General features: G+C 33.8%; 1 protein-coding gene across 3 annotated transcripts; it reads left to right on the forward strand.

The window, feature by feature from the left end:
• The first annotated feature begins 1,859 nt into the window (after nucleotides 1-1,859).
• Nucleotides 1,860-9,784, forward strand: LOC7476837 (uncharacterized). Of its 3 annotated transcripts, XM_052456749.1 has the most exons (6): nucleotides 1,860-1,941; nucleotides 2,065-2,147; nucleotides 7,128-7,280; nucleotides 7,365-7,708; nucleotides 8,604-8,779; nucleotides 8,961-9,784. In XM_052456749.1, exons 2-6 carry the CDS (start codon nucleotides 2,126-2,128, stop codon nucleotides 9,409-9,411), a joined length of 1,146 nt encoding a protein of 381 aa, XP_052312709.1. In that variant the 5' UTR covers nucleotides 1,860-1,941; nucleotides 2,065-2,125; the 3' UTR covers nucleotides 9,412-9,784. The 3 variants fall into 3 exon arrangements, with proteins under 3 accessions (XP_052312709.1, XP_002299190.1, XP_006368641.1); XM_002299154.4 differs by having other exon boundaries at nucleotides 7,128-7,708; XM_006368579.3 differs by having other exon boundaries at nucleotides 7,128-7,708; nucleotides 9,009-9,784.
• The last annotated feature ends 6,400 nt before the right edge of the window (nucleotides 9,785-16,184 follow it).

A 16,184-nucleotide genomic window follows, 5' to 3' on the forward strand; every position in this document is an offset into this window, starting at 1 on the left:
CACTAGAGATTTACATGGTCGTTAACTTCAGGACCCGTGGGATTAGTCAAGGTGCGCACAAGTTGGCCCGGACACCCATGTTAAACTAAAAAAAAATTTACTAAAAACATGGTTGGATTAATCATGTTTTATTAAATTAATATTTTATTTAATAATTCATGAAATTAATTAATATTCATTGTAAATGTTTAAATACACCAGCAATCTTCAAAATATATTATAAATAATTTCATTGATCATCAATTAATCTTCGTAATCTATGCCGTGTGTATTTAACTATAAAGGGCAGTAACTAAATGATTGGATTTTTTGTAAAATATATCCAGAAAAAAACTCCAAAAAAAAAAAAAACCAATCCGTGCAAGAAAAAAAAATCTTCGTAGGCCCATCAAAACAACACAAAAATATCCATCCAACTGCAAAAACAAAAATCTTCCATGATCACAATTCCAAGCTCTCAATTATACCATTTGCACAGTTCTCGCATCAAACCTGAAACCCTTCTATTCCTGTTTTTTTTTCCTCTCTTTTCTTCTTCTTCTCCTGCTGCCGTGCAAATTTCACAAAATAAAAAAATATATCTTAAACTCCCCAACATTAATTGAAATAGTAAAATTAAATGTGGTTGCGGTTGTTTTTTAAAGTGTTTTTCATGCTGAAATACATTAAAATAATATTTTTTTATTTTTAAAAAATTATTTTTGAAATCAGTGCATCAAAACGATAAAAAATTAATTTTTAGTAAAAAAAATTAAACTTTTTTTTACACGGGTTGGTCTGCGTTTCCAAACAGGCTTTAAAGTATATTTGGTATTATGATGCATTATTTTTTCTCTTAAAATGTATTAAATAATTTTTTTATTTAATTTTTATTTAACATCAACATATGTTTTAAATATATTTAAATGCAATTTCAAACACAAAATAAATCATGCTTAAACCCTACCTGACTGACATGTTTAGTAAATCTAATGACTTGATCTGAGTTTATTTTCAAATTAAATAAGTGAAAGTTGACTTGATTAAATATGATTTACCTAATATATTAACTATTAACTCAATCAATTTAGTTAAAATTTGATTAGACTTTTTAAAATTCAAAATAATATAATTTTTTTTTTTAAATCTCCAAACAGTATTGATTTGAATTTACTGAATAACCCACGTAACATAAGAACCACGCCTTAGATCAATTTAGAATTTGTTTGGGAATGTGGCTGCGGTTGTTTTTCAAAATGTTTTTCATGCTGAAATGCATTAAAATGATGTTTTTTTATTTTAAAAAAATTATTTTTAAGATCAGCGTATCAAAACAATTCAAAACATATTAAAAAATTATTTTCTAATAAAAAAAATTAATTTTTTAAAAAACACGGATTAACCCGTATTTCCAAACATATTCTTAATAACTCGAGCTAAACAAGTGTCCACAATTAATTTATTTTTACTCTTTTTTTCTCTTACTCGGGCCTCCACAACTTTCTAAAAAAAACACTTCCCCTTTAAGTGCTTAAAAACACTATAACCAAGCAGCAACATAATTGCATGCATACTATTATTTTATTTTCCTTCAAAATTTGTTCTCAATAAGTTTTTCACAGAATCTTAATTTTTTATTATTAAATTTAAATGTATTTTTTTAATTAAATTTTAAGCAAATCATTTAAATCCAAAGCAATATAAATTATTTTTTTATAATATTTTTAAAATTTGTAATATGAAAACAAGCTGATTTAAGAAAGTGGACTACAGTCATTGATTAATTATTCGGAAAAGGTAATTTTTTCTGGTAAAAATAAAATACATATCACTAATATAATTATATATTGCACTAATAATTAAAATTAAATAAAAACTATATTATAAAAAAAAATAGAGTATCTTATAAGCATAAGCTGCATAACCTCCTTCCCTGTCTCTTGCATCTTCCAATCACACCAGGTATCTTCTCCTCCTCTCTCTTGGATTTCTCTCGATGCTGATACTAAAAGTGAAATATCTGGTGTATTAAGAGCCGTATATTTATACTTGTAAGTAATTAATCTCTGTGATTGGTGTGTATAGGTGGGCTAAACAGAGGAAGATCTGATGTACGTGCTGGTGGATCTTAATTATACACAAGATCATGATGGCCCTTGAAAGTAAAGGTATGTTTATGCTCTGTTTTGTCGTGTTTTCTCTTCTGGGTTTTCTTTTTTCTTTTTTTTTTCTGAATTTTGATTTTTTTTTATCTATTTTGAATGTTAGTTCAATTATATGTGCGTTTGTGTAATCTTATTTTTTTGATGCAATAATATTTTTTGATTGATTCTCTATAATGGGTTTTGTTTATAATGGAGGATTGAATGGTAAAGATGGAGACTTGGGGGTTTTTTCAGTGTTGGTTACTTTGTGATCATCACTGCTGTGTAGTTTAGCTTTGAGGCATAACAAGGTTGGTGAATGTGTTGTGGTGTTGCTGAGGGATGTGGTTGGAGTTTGAGGGTTCAGTTTTTGATTTGGTTGCTGGTGGAGTGATTGCTACCTGAATGTTTAGAAATTCTAGTAGAGTGGAGGATATGTGATTTTATGCTTTGGGGAGATTTGGATGTCAGTGAGGAATTGTGTGAAATTGCAGGCGTATGAGGAATTTGAGACTCGAATTAAACACTCGAGTGGTGGTGTTCTGTGCATTTGTGTGACTTGAACTTTGTTACTTGTTGAGTGGATGCACAATGTAGGTTTCCACATCTAGAGCCTAGGTTCATAAAATGGTTTGGTGATTGTTGAATCGAAGAGTTTTGATCCTGGTCCTGGCATGGTTCTGTACCAGTTTAATCGTGATCCTGTCACATGTTGCTTTAGGTGTGTACAATCGGCGCAGAGTTGCATGTAATTTTGGTATAAATGCTGCCATAACAGGTGTCTTGTGATTATAACTATATAGAAAATATAAAAGATTAGTGAAACTATTTGTTGTTTTAGCCACGAGGAATTTGGTTCAATGTGGATTTTTAGAGAAGAAAACATTATGTTAATTTATCTTCTCCAAAAACACTTGTCATTCTAAAGTACTTAAAATATAAATTCTTTTGATGAGATGGTCTGATTGAGCAGGATCTTCAATCCCCTTAATAAATTGACCTTGATGAGGATTTTAAATGACATCCAGGTTGGATCTAAGTTTTACCATTTGTTTTTTGTAGAATAGCATTGAATAACATGAGATTGAAGGCTCATCTTTCACAATAATCAATAACACTTGAGGACAGAACTCTCATAATCTAGTCCCTCCACTGATCACCCTCACTTTCTAAGAATCATCAAGAAAGTATCAATTTACCTGATCATGGCCTTCTCAAAATCCAATTCTACAACTATGCCTGCTTACTTCTCCTTCTAATGTCATCCACCAACTAGCTAAAGTACATCCAATTTAGTTCCCAACTACAGAAGCATGAGCAGAATGTGTATACCTTGCAGATTTTATTGGCTCCTAAGTTAATATTTTACACAGGCACATTAGTAAACTAAAAAGCCCAAAACCCTTGACAACAGGATATCTTGGGAATTAGTGTAATGAACATAAGTTTGTTCTCCTTCATGCAACCTCATTCAAATAAAATCTATTAAAAACCTTAATTTGTTCATCCATGACAGTTTTCCAATAATCTCGGTAAAACTTGCCAAACAAGGGGCCTTCTCTTTTGCCATCTTCACAACAGTTTGTTTCACCTCTTCCTTTCCAGCCAATTTTTCATTTCATGAGAGATAAACAATTGAGACGACTTGAGACCTTGAAGCCTATATGTCTCCATCTGCTAGTTGGAAAATCACTTGTCTTGATCTTATACCAGAAAGTTGGATTTGAAATCTGTGTACCTACACAAAATGATTTGTTTGTAAGAAACAACTTGGCCAAGCAACTAGTTGTAGCATGTCTAAAATGTGCACTTTGTATGTGATTTATGTTTGGTAGAAGGGAAAGACCTAGGTGTTTTAAATTCATATAATTGTGCTTCGGTATCTAGATGCATTCTTGTGGTTTGAATGATGAGCTAATTGATGTAATACCATTTAAAAGGAGCTATTTCTAGATCTTGTTTTTTTGTTGGCTAGGGTTAAGTAGGCTTTGGTTATCTATTATGTGGATTTTTGCTTCAGGAAGTGTGTCATAGGATGCATCTTTTACTTGGAATGCTGAAGATTGTGAAGTGTTCACTTGACGGGCTATAAAATTGTATACGAATAAGAGAAAAAAAATTCTAAACTCTTCTTGTTTTTGGCTAAAGTAGAGGGGATGTACAAGGAAGGCTTCTGAGGGGAAGAGTTGCTTTTGACTTATTTTTAGGATTTAACTCTGCACTTTTGGTCTAAAAAGCCATTTATTGAAGATGTTTCTTTCATTATAGATTTGGCAGATCAATTTCTTGTAACCAGAGTTCTTAGTTTGTGGTTGGATTTCATTCCCTTGGTGTCCTCTTGTAAAGTTTTTGGTTATCTCAGAAGAAAGGAAAAGGCAAGTAAATGCTCATGTGATGTGAGACATTTTCTTCAATATTCTTGTCATAATAATGTTTATTGTACCATTTCATTAATGGTTAAGATTTTTAGGTTTTGAAGAGCTTAAGAAGAGTCCAATATGCAGTTGGTAAATCAAGCATAACTTTTAACCTAACCATTGGATTGAGTTGAAATTTTGACAGAAGATTCTGAAGGCGCTGTTTCCTTTTGGGTTAAAATTTCATGATGATTGAAGATCGGGAAGGCCTTCAAATAAGGCTCGGAAGTTATTGTGCGAAATTATCTTTATTTACCTTGTTGTATTTGGATTCTTTTTCCTATTTAGATTAGAACTTTTAATTTAATTAGTATTCTAGTATTTAATAATCATAATGCTAGATGGATTCTATTAATTAGTTAAGTTTTAATTTAGAATCCTTTTCTTATAAGGATTCTAGTTTCAAAACTAGTATAAATAAGGATGTCTAGTTTATTTGTGATAGAACATTCAAATTAGATAAATTTTCAATAAAATATCAGAGATTTTCTCCATTTCTCTACAGTGTTTATGGTTATAACCTTAGGGCTTGGGAACCCTAATTTCTATCCATGCTATGCACTGCTTAAATTCGTATCAGAGCAGATTGGCCTATTTGATGGATGGAGATGGTAACAAACTACCCCGCAATGTAGGAATGGAGGTCATCTGGGGCACTGTGCGGGCACAAAAGGCAGCACATAATCAGTTAGAGCAGGTTGTGGTAGGACTATCGCAAAATGTGGCAGCACTGTCTAAAGAACAGGTCCTTTAGCTTATGGAAAATGCAAACAAGGATCGTGAAGAGGAGAGAAATTTTCCTAGAGACTTACCTTGAGGCATGTTGAACACAGATATATTCCTAAATTCAATGAGATTCCTTTTTATAATGAAAGATTTTCAAAGAAAAGATTTATTAATTGGTTAACAGAGTTAGAAGCCTACTTGTATTTCAACAAGATTCTTTATTATAAAAAAGTATGGCTTGTAGTAGACAAATTTTCTTGTTGTGCCAGAAAATGGTGGTTTGAAGTTCTAGAATATTGAACTTGTACTGGTAAGCCTTTAACTCCATTAATAGAAAGATTTGAGATGATCATTAATTTTGGAGTTTATACAAGATTACGAGGAGATTTTATATTGGATAGATAAGCATTATTTGCTTTATGTTCAATGTGGAGTAGTTTGGTGAGAAAACAAATCTAAGTTATCTAATTATGTTGAAGATAACATGACCAAAAAAGGTGTTGACAAACAGTTTCAGTCTTTTGACCTTAAGTTTGAGAAGATAGTGGCTAACAATGATCTTTTAGTCAAGAATGAAGATCTTTCAAACAAAAACATAGAGGACATGGTAATTTCTGACAATTCTCATATTATGAAAGATTATTTTGAAGTTTCTTTATATACAAAGTTGAAATATTGGAAGTCTTAGATGATGAGGAGGTCAAGTTTGAGGTAAGTGGACTTCATAGGAACATAAAATTTAACATTAAATATTAATTTTTCTTTAGCATGTACACATCATGAATTAAATTTTGAAGTTCATGGGTCAAATACATGCTACTTCATGAATATGTTGGCTACAATGCCATATTCAAAGTATTTGTTTCTTTGGAGTGGAATAGTGCAATTATTGACAGATAACTCAAGGGCGGGTTTTTCGGAAATAGAGAGGACCGACGTGGGGAAATTTCTTTAATATTCTTGGCATAATAATGTTTATTGTATTATTTCATTAATGGTTAAGATTTTTAGGTTTTGAGGAGTTTATAAAAGTCCAAGACATGGTTTTCTAAATCAAGCACAACTATTAATTCGATCGTTGGATCAAATTGAAATTTTGAAAGGAGATTCTAAAAGCCTTGTTTCCTATTGGGTTAAAATTTCATGATGATCGGAGATTGGAAAGTCCTTCAAATAAGATCCGGAAGTTACTGTGCAAGATTGTCTTTATTTACCCTATTGTATTTGGATTATTTTTCTTATTTAGATTATGACTTTTAATTTAATTAGTGTTTTACTATTTAGGATCTATTGTAGATAGATTCTACTAGATAGATGAATTTTAATTTGGAATACTTTTCCTATAAGGATTCTAGGTCTAGAGCTGGCATAATTAGGGATATCTAGTTTATTTTTGTTAGAATATTCAGACTATTTGAACTTTTATTAAAATATCAGAGATTTTCTCTTTTTTTCTACCATGTTTATGGTTGTAATCTTAGAGCTTGAGAATCCTAGCTTTTTTTCAACATATACATGTTGTGTCATCACATCACTAGATATGAAGGTGCAGATTATCTACAAAGGCTTTGCTTTAGTATGCAAGGAATATATGCAGTTCCCTATCCATGTAGCAGCATTTTTTTTTTGTATTCTTTTTTTCTTTTTTATGTAGTCCCCTTTTGGGGCCTTATTTATTTGCATATGATGTGCCACCTTTTCTTTCTCGATACATTATTACTTGGAGCCTTTCCCAGGATTTACGCACTTGGCAGCTCGTGCTTGTTTTACTGTTTATCAGGATAGTTAAATATGGTTGATGATATCAGATTATCAAAATTAAATTATCTCAAGTGTTCTGTTTTTCATTTCTTCTTACCAGAAACTATGCAAAGGAGCTGTGAGGCCTCCTTAAAATGCCTCCAAATCAAGGGATTCCCTTGTGGGAATTCCTTTGAAGGGTTTCCTGAGTTTAAAGAAGAAATTGGTGCTCACCCAGGCAGGGATGTTGTTGAACCAGTTCACTCACTAAGCAGTGAGTTTCTTGAACTTCCAAGTGAATTTCACAACAAACCTGCCTACCATCATGATTTTGGCTCATGGCCGACCTTTTATCCAGACTCTCAAAAGATGCAGCAGCACCAAATGAATTGTTTTGAGAGCCAGTTTTATCCCTTTCCTCCAGAGACTCGATTTCAGCATGCTCCTTTCAGTATGTTTTCTCAAGGTCATCCATTTGAGATCCAGTTCCAAGATTTTCAATATTTTGTGGTCATAGATTTTGAGGCTACTTGCGACAAGGAAAGAAATCCTCATCCACAAGAGATAATTGAGTTTCCATCTGTCATCGTGAGCAGTGTAACTGGTCAACTAGAAGCTTGTTTTCAGACATATGTGCGGCCAACTTGCAATCAGCTCCTGAGTGATTTCTGCAAGGATCTGACTGGTATCCAGCAAATCCAGGTTAGCTTGGAATTCCTTACCGTTTAGAAAAGAGTAATAAGTATTTCTTGGAATGTTGTCATTGGTGTTCAATTTACTTTGTACTAGGTTTGGCAGACTGACTTTCCCTTTAAAAGCGTAAATAGTGTGCAACGAAAATTTTTAGTTTACTTTAGGAGTAATTACCAATACTTCATGAAGAGAGAGATAAACATAATGGAGAGATAGAAAAATTGCTTTGGGACCCTTAAAAGATGATTTTTTTATTTCCACATACATGAACATTTTTTTACGTACTCCCTCTGCTTTCTATCTCTTCCTTGTATCTACCACTCTCTTCATGGAGTAAGTATTGCTGGTAATTCCAGGAGTAATATAAAATTTCTCAGGTGTAACTTCCATTTGGTCTACTTATTTAGTAGTGGGGTATTGATTCCATGTCAAATACAAAGCAATGTGGTTTCAACATTGTCAGCGGTTGGTTTCACTGGGCTTGGCATAGAATGAAAGTTGGATATGGACTGATGCAATTGTCCCAAGTTGGAATGTTGTCAAAAAGAATGTTCTATGACAATGCGATATAAACACTAGTACTTTTAGGCTCATAGAAGTCTTCTTTTTTTGTCTCAAATGGATATTGAAGCATTTTATTGTGCTTGAAAAGAGCAATGAAGCACACAAGGTATGAAGGGACCTTGTGGATTGGTAGAAGTTAGTGGCAAGTGCTGTCCTTTTTTTCTTAGGTTTTGCAATATGAATCATTTCTTTGCTTTTCTGCAAGCTGGCCATACTTTTTAACGTTTTCCTACCTCAACTAGTTTCTTAAAATTAGCTTTATGTTAATCTCTCTTGCTTAACTATTTTGATGAACTTCATTTAACCTCTATCTTATTCTTGTATTTCTGTGTGGTTCCAGGTGGACAGAGGTGTTACTCTTAGTGAGGCACTCCTCAGGCATGATAAATGGCTTGAGAATAAAGGGATAAAAAACACCAAATTTGCCGTGGTGACATGGTCGAACTGGGATTGTCGGGTGATGTTGGAATCTGAGTGCCGATTCAAGAAGATCAGGAAGCCTCCTTATTTTAACCGGTAAATGATCATATATTAGCCTTTTGATTAAAAACCTTTCCATTATAAATGTATTAATCTTCTGCACAAGCTATTTTTCATTTTGAATAAACTGGAACTCTGTTGCATTTATTTTTTGGCAGACATGTTGAAAGTCCCTCTTAACATGATTTCAATTTTATTTTTTTTTAACATTTGCCAGATGGATCAACTTAAAAGTTCCTTTCTGTGACATATTTGGTGGTGCAAGATGTCTGAAGGAGGCTGTTGAGATGGCAGGCCTACACTGGCAGGGCCGTGCTCACTGTGGGCTGGATGATGCCAAAAATACCGCTCGTCTGCTTGCTCTACTTATGCGCCGGGGCATCAGATTCTCTATCACCAACTCACTGATGTGGCACACAACTGACAGTTCATTGTCATGCAAGCAGTCCGCTGAGAACCTGTCCCTTGCACCACACCAACCTCATAAGCTTAAGGAAATTCATATTCCTGTTTTCCCATATCACCCCTTCTGTTTCTGTGGTGTGAAGAGCAGCAAAGGAATGGTTCGAAAGCCTGGACCGAAGCAAGGTAGCCTGTTCTTTGGTTGTGGCAACTGGACTGCCACTAGAGGTGCCCGCTGTCATTACTTTGAATGGGCATCTCCTTGACTAAGATTATGGAAAACCTGTTTAGGTTTCCTCTCCGCATCCTATAGTCTATCAGGATGTACTATGTAGAAAAAAATGACAAAAAAAAGAAGAGATGGAAAGGAAGGTAGTTGTTGTCTCCTAGTGAACAAAATTTAAATAGTTGGCTTAATTCTTGGAGAGTTTGGGAAAACATTGAAGTGGTAGTGGAGCTACAATTTGTAAAGCTGACTTTCTTGTTGACTGGAGAACAAATGTTGGATGGGTAGTTAGGATGATGCATTTGACATGCATGGACATGCTAAGTTATCTTTATGATAAATAACCTGTGAGATAGGGACAATTCGGTTTCCTATGCATTTCTAATGAGAGTGGATAGAGTTGCTTGCCCCAATTTCGGACTCAGTTTTTTTACTTGTTTTCGAGAATTTCTTTGGGGTTTTGATGGTTAAAATGAGTCTGTTGAATGAGTACTATCATTCTAGCAATCAAGCATAAGACATTTTGAATGGAACGGAAACGAACGAGGAAACAGGAAAGGTGCTCATTTCTCTTTTTCATTATGCTTCAAATCATGCTACAATTTTTGTTTTCTTTTTCCCAGTAAGAACTACATCCTGCAAAATTTATTCTCAATGAATAAATTGTTATTTATCCTAGATTTCTAAAACCGTGGTCGAAACTAATTCCCTCATCCAAAATAAAATTGGGATGTACCAATTTATTTTCTTTATTTTCTACCAAGGAAGAAAATACAATTTAAGTGATGAAGGTGTCTCCTCAAATAATTGATCGGAATCGCGTCCCTGGTATAAAAGGGCAACCTTTGTTTCGGCCCGGGCGGTGAGATTGGCCCAATGACTTGACCAAACCAGGTGCAAATCCATGAAACACCGAGTTTACACTAAGAGTTTACTTTCACAGTTGAATTTTATATCAGTGTATGCATTTGTAGTAAAAAAGGGGGATGCATGCTGGTTATCCTAAACTTCAGATATGGCATAATGCGTGCTTCTACGTAATATTTAGAGCATGGAGGGATCTCATCTCAAGGCATCTATGTTATAGTCGAAGTTAAGGATATTTCGGACATAAGAGTTTGTTATTATGACTAGTACTTGGTTGTTGGTTTCGTTGGCTTTGGTAAACGAGTGTTGCCGGAAAAGAAGACAATTAAATTGACCGAGTCAAAGGCTCCTCGAATAATTCCAACTCTCCGAGATAAAAAAAAATAAAAATCAATGACAGTTGACAAAAGGCAAATATCAAAGAGATACGACAGCAAGAAGTGCCGTAGTGCAATAAAAATGAGGCAAAAATGGGTGTGGATGTTGGCGGTGACTTCGGCTTTGGTTAACAAGTGGTGCCATTGTCATGGTTGTTTGAAGGAAGAGATGATTGGTCTCTTGGAGATCAAAGCGTGGATCAATCAACCATGGCTAGAAGAAATCCCTTTTCCTTCACTCATTTCTGTATCAATTGGTATATACAATGATTCTCGATGATTATTTGGTCTGTTGTGTTCTGTATAACAACCATGGCTAATAAAAATTGTAAAACATGATGAGCTTATGTAAAAGGAAATGAGGAAGTTTCCCTCGAGAAAAAAACATTCAGAAATCAATGTGTTATTTCCATCCACATTAATTGCTGTCATTCGAAATCCTACATATGAGATCTATGATGAAATAACCTCCACAGATATGTTGTGTTATGAATCCATAATAAAACAGTCTACAGAAAAGCATTGCGTTAAAAACTCATGATGAAATGGTTCGTACAGAGATGTTAAGGACCCCTATAGGGTGGCTCACACATAAGAAAATATTCTTGATGGAACACAATTTTTAACTAAAGACTAAACTCGATAACAAGTTTCTTCTAACCCAGAGAAATTGATGTAAGAAATTTTTTAGAAAAACAAATATTTTTCTTAGTTAATTTTATTTTTTTCTATTTTTATTCTCATATTTTTTTATTACGATGCTTTTCTAGTTTTTTTTTCTATATAAAAGATTGTATTTTGGCAAATGGAGATGTGAAGAAATAAAATTAAGTATTTTAAAAATCTTTCCATAATTATAGTGTTATTATTAGTTTTTCAGGATTTTAACCTGTAATAAATCCCTTATCTTGAGTCCTTGTCAAATTTGCAAAGGATTTGACATTAGGGGATTTGTATCTCAATGCATCCTTGATTCTGCCTTTCAAAGAATGGAAGAGTGTCGACTTATTTTTGAGAATAGTTTAGTTGGTTGCTCTGAGAATCAAGGTTTCGTGTATCTTCTATTCTCATATTTCAAAATGTCGATGTACGTGTTGTAAACTTTGTACTGATAAATGGATGGTGTATGTTGTTGTAAGTTGGGAAGTCTCATCATCAAAGTTGAGAGAACCGGATCGAGGTCCTTGCTATAAACTTAAATGACAACAATTTTTCATGTCTGGGGAGGCTTTCATCTGTCAGAACCTTGGGTGTGTCAGGAAATATTCTGACAGGACCAGCTGCTTAAGGGGAAGGCATTGCTCATCAGACGCCTTCCCTTATTTGATTCTTGCCTAAAACATGCCTGTTCTGTTTCTCACAGGACTCCGTAAAATGATCAGCTTAGATGACAAGATTCACCATGATTCCTTCCAAGAATCAATCACCTTGTTTTTTTTATATATATAAGCAGAAGAATAAGGCCTAAGAAGGTGGCACAGAGCAACCCAGACGGGCGACAGAAGATACCACAGAGCCAAGATTTGGCAGTCAAAATAAAACAAAACCAGAGATTGCAGTCATTGAGTACAGATAGAGGTTTATCTTATCCCCAAGTTCATGACTTCGTTAAGCCATGAACTTTGTATCCCATAGACTTTTAATGATTTTATAACTCCAGCCCCTGCATAAAAGAAGCCAGAGCCACAAAGTTCCCATGATGATCATAACAACATTCAATCCACCTGCAAAATATGAGACGTCAGAACAAAGCCACAAACTCGCAGAATTTTAATGGTATCAAAATCCAGCCCCTGCATAAAAGAAGTCGGAGACGCAAAGTTCCCATGATAATCATAACAACATTCAATCAACCTTGAAAGTATGAGATGTCAGAACCAAGCCACCAATTCTGTTAGGACCTTCTTTTGCAAGAGCATCTGCCGTACAATTACCCTCCCTCAAGACATGAGAGCACTTTACCGATCCCACAGCATAAGAAAATCTGGAGGCAGTGATGAAGAGCTTATGGAATTCCCATGGTCTATTCAACACATTCCACTAAAATAAAGATATGAGAAATTTAAAAGTCACCAACCCTTCGCAATTTGCTCCTATCTTTCGTGAAATTTCCTTTTGGCCAAATTAATATTCTCCTCTTGGGGACTCCATCACCGATTGCAGCTTTTGTCGATGTCTTCTTAGACTCGATGATTTTAGCTTTGTTTCTATCTTTGTATCTTTACAAGCATTAATGTCCTTGTGCCTGCAGACCTCCTCTAAAACTTTCATGTCCTTGCCTTTTCTGCTTGATCTGTACTGCATTGAGGTTTCCCGAAGATCCTTCAACTGGTATTTCTAAACCTGATTAAAACGAATCAAATCAAATTATTTGAAACAAAAACCATTATCAAATATGATCAGATCAAGCACACCAGGTAGGTAGCTAGACAGGTATGACTTACTTTTCTGATCATTGTCGATTCTACTGAAAAACACTTCTTCAGACAAGTCGGAATAGGAAGCTTTAGCAGCCATGAAATCTTCTTCATCGAAAGGTAGGCAAGCAAGCCCCACATCTTCTTCTTCTTCTTCTTCTTCCTCCTCCTCTATAAAGTCTTGAAAATATTCTCTTTCTCAGCCCCCATTAATGTAGACACAGTCTGTGAATTCTTCATGTTTATATATTATCCCAACAATTACAGCAATGAGAAAACTAATCATGTCAGATCACACATAAGATCTCTTTTCAAATACTCTAGTAAGTTCTGTTTTGGAAATAAATCAAAGCTTCCATATGAACAACATATCCACTAATCCAAAAATAGAGATTAGTGGATAAAGAAGAATACTTGCAATAAATCTGGAGGCAGATAAAAATTAATCTAGGAAGCAGCGAATGATAATAGAAGGAAAAGCAAGTATACTAAGCAGTAAGTAGGGTAAAAGGATAGCTTTTGCAGAAAGAACTCACTTTCTGAATTTTTAGAAAAAAACTGAGCTCGTTTGTTTTTGTGTTTTAAAAGTATTTTTTAAAAAAAATTAAAAAAAAAGTTATTTGTTTTAAAATATTTTTTTTTATGCTTTTCAGATCGTTTTGACGTATGTACTCATATGAAAATGATTTAAAAATACATTATTTTGATATATTTACAAGTAAAAAAAATATTTTAAAAAACAATCACTACCACAATACCAAACAATCTCTAATCAAACATCCATCGCTTAATTTTGAGTTCTGTCTGTATCATTAGCGTCTGTATCTCTATATTTCTATTTTCTTATTGTCTTTATATCTATAATAGATTAATTTAATAAATAAAAAATTCCAAAAATATTTAGATAGCTAGGTTTTTTTTTTTTATTTTTGCCAACATCAAAATATACCCCCATACTATTTGAATGGTATTAACTTTGCACCCAAATTGATTATCATATCAATTTTATACCCATACTATTTTGATGTATTAATGAACCGTTTTCTTCAAATTATCACTGAAGTGTCTCTAATAATCAATAATTTGGATTCGGGGACATTTATGCTTCTTAATAACTACAACAAATAGCAAATTGATGCAAGAGCGTTTCTTTATTTTATTTTATTTTCTTGTTTAGTTTAGAAATTTTTATTTTTTCTTTTATCTATAACTTTATTTTCCTTGCATTTTTTTTTTAGTAGGAAGAAAACCTACCTATAATACCATGTGAAGAAAATACTGCTGATTTTTTATTGATAAAATGAGAAAGGTACAATATCGTGCAATATTAAACAAACGAACATAAAAAATTAATCATATGGGAAAATCTAAATCCTAATAATGAAGAAATTACTCTAAATCCCTATACAAGAAATCAAGAAATCTCAAATAGTTGCTTCTTTTCTTTTCTGATCAGGTGACACCCTTCCATTTCCTGAGTCGATTTGTCTTTGCTGTTGTTTGCTTCTTGCTGCGACTTGGAGCAGGCTAGTGGCAACCAGCAAAACTCTTGAACTTGGATGTAAAACCACTGCGATACTTAACAGGTCTGCATTTCTCTCGAGGAACTTTAGGCAATTCTGATATGCTAAGAACTTGAATCTGTTTCCTCTTTTTCTCTGTGATCGCAAGGAAAGCAAAAACATGAGAATAATATATATCGAGATCTTACAATACAAAAACAAGGTGCATTGCATGTAATTAAGGAAACTAAAATAAAGATGTGAGAAATTTTAAAGTCACCAACCCTTCGCAATTTGCTCGTATCTTTCGTGAAATTTCCTTTTGGCCAAATTAATCTTCTCCTCTTGGGAGACTCCATCACCGATTGCAGCTTTTGTCGATGTCTTTTTAGACCCGATGATTTTAGCTTTTGTTTCGGTATTTGCATCTTTACAAGCATTGTCTTTGTGCTTATAGACCTCCTCTAAAACCTTCATGTCCTTGCCTTTACCATGCCTTTTCTGCTTGATCTGTACTGCACTGAGGTTTCCTGAAGATCCTTCAACTCTTTCCGCACCTGATTAAAACGAGTCAAATCAAATTAGTTGAAACAAAAACCATTTTAAAATATCAAGCACACCAGGAAGCTAGCTGGACATATATGGCTTAGTAGGCTTACTTTTACGATCATCGTGGACACTACTGAAAAACAATTCTTCAGACAGGTCAAAATAGGAAGCTTCAGCAGCCATGAGATCTTCTTCATCGAAAGGAGGGAAAGCAAGCCCCACGTATTCTTCTTCTTCTTCCACCAAGTCTTGAAATCTTTTTCTTTTCTCGGCCCTCATCGTAGGCACAGTCTGTGAGTTCTTCATGTTTATATACTATCCCAGCAATCACTGCAATGATAAATTTAATCATTTCAAGATCATATATAAGATTTCTTTTCAAATACTCTTCAAGTTCTGTTTTGAAATAATATTCAAAGCTTCCATTTATTACACGACATATCTATTCATCCAAGAATAGGGCAACATGTTTTTATCCAAAACTAGGGTAAGATATGATTTCTTTTATAAAACTACTTTGAAGCAACAATATTTTCGCATCTCTCCCGTCAACATTAATTCGACCCTACTTCCTAAGCCTTAACGTGTAACCTTAGTCAATGTAACCCTTCCAATACGTACCAAATTAAGCTGATCATATGTCTATCAGTGCTATTGTCTAAGCTATGGCTAGCTACTTCAACCTGAATAGTTTCATGTTTGTCGACAGATCAGAAGATCAGAAGAATATGTTGTATAGTGGCATGCATGAATCTCAATGGTTAGTTTCTAGAACTTGACATGGGAATACTCATAGCGTGTGAATAGTTATTGAGAAATCTAACAAGAAGAGATAGAGAAGTAGAGAAGAATACTTACAGTAAACTTGCAGGTAGGTTAGATTAATCTAGGGACTAGGGAGCGAATGATATTACAAATGGTAAGCAGGCCAAAGGATATATAACTTCTGTGCGAAGAAAACTCTGTTTCCGAATTTGTAATGGGTAGATTATGTTAGGGTTCGAAGGTGGTTAGCGGGTTTGGGTGTCCTTTCGTATTTTATTTTTTTTATTTATTACAAAATTCCTCTATTTTGTAACCATATTTTTTAGCATCTTTATC

Source organism: Populus trichocarpa, chromosome 1, assembly GCF_000002775.5.
Source record: "Populus trichocarpa isolate Nisqually-1 chromosome 1, P.trichocarpa_v4.1, whole genome shotgun sequence".
Lineage (NCBI taxonomy): Eukaryota > Viridiplantae > Streptophyta > Magnoliopsida > Malpighiales > Salicaceae > Populus > Populus trichocarpa.

Excerpts from the sequence above, each read along its gene's own strand:
- LOC7476837 (XM_002299154.4), top strand. The coding sequence starts at position 2,126 with ATGATGGCCCTTGAAAGTAAAG. Across the intron at positions 2,148-7,127 it reads GATGGCCCTTGAAAGTAAAG|AAACTATGCAAAGGAGCTGT; the intron begins GTATGTTTATGC and ends TCTTCTTACCAG. Across the intron at positions 7,709-8,603 it reads CTGGTATCCAGCAAATCCAG|GTGGACAGAGGTGTTACTCT; the intron begins GTTAGCTTGGAA and ends GTGTGGTTCCAG.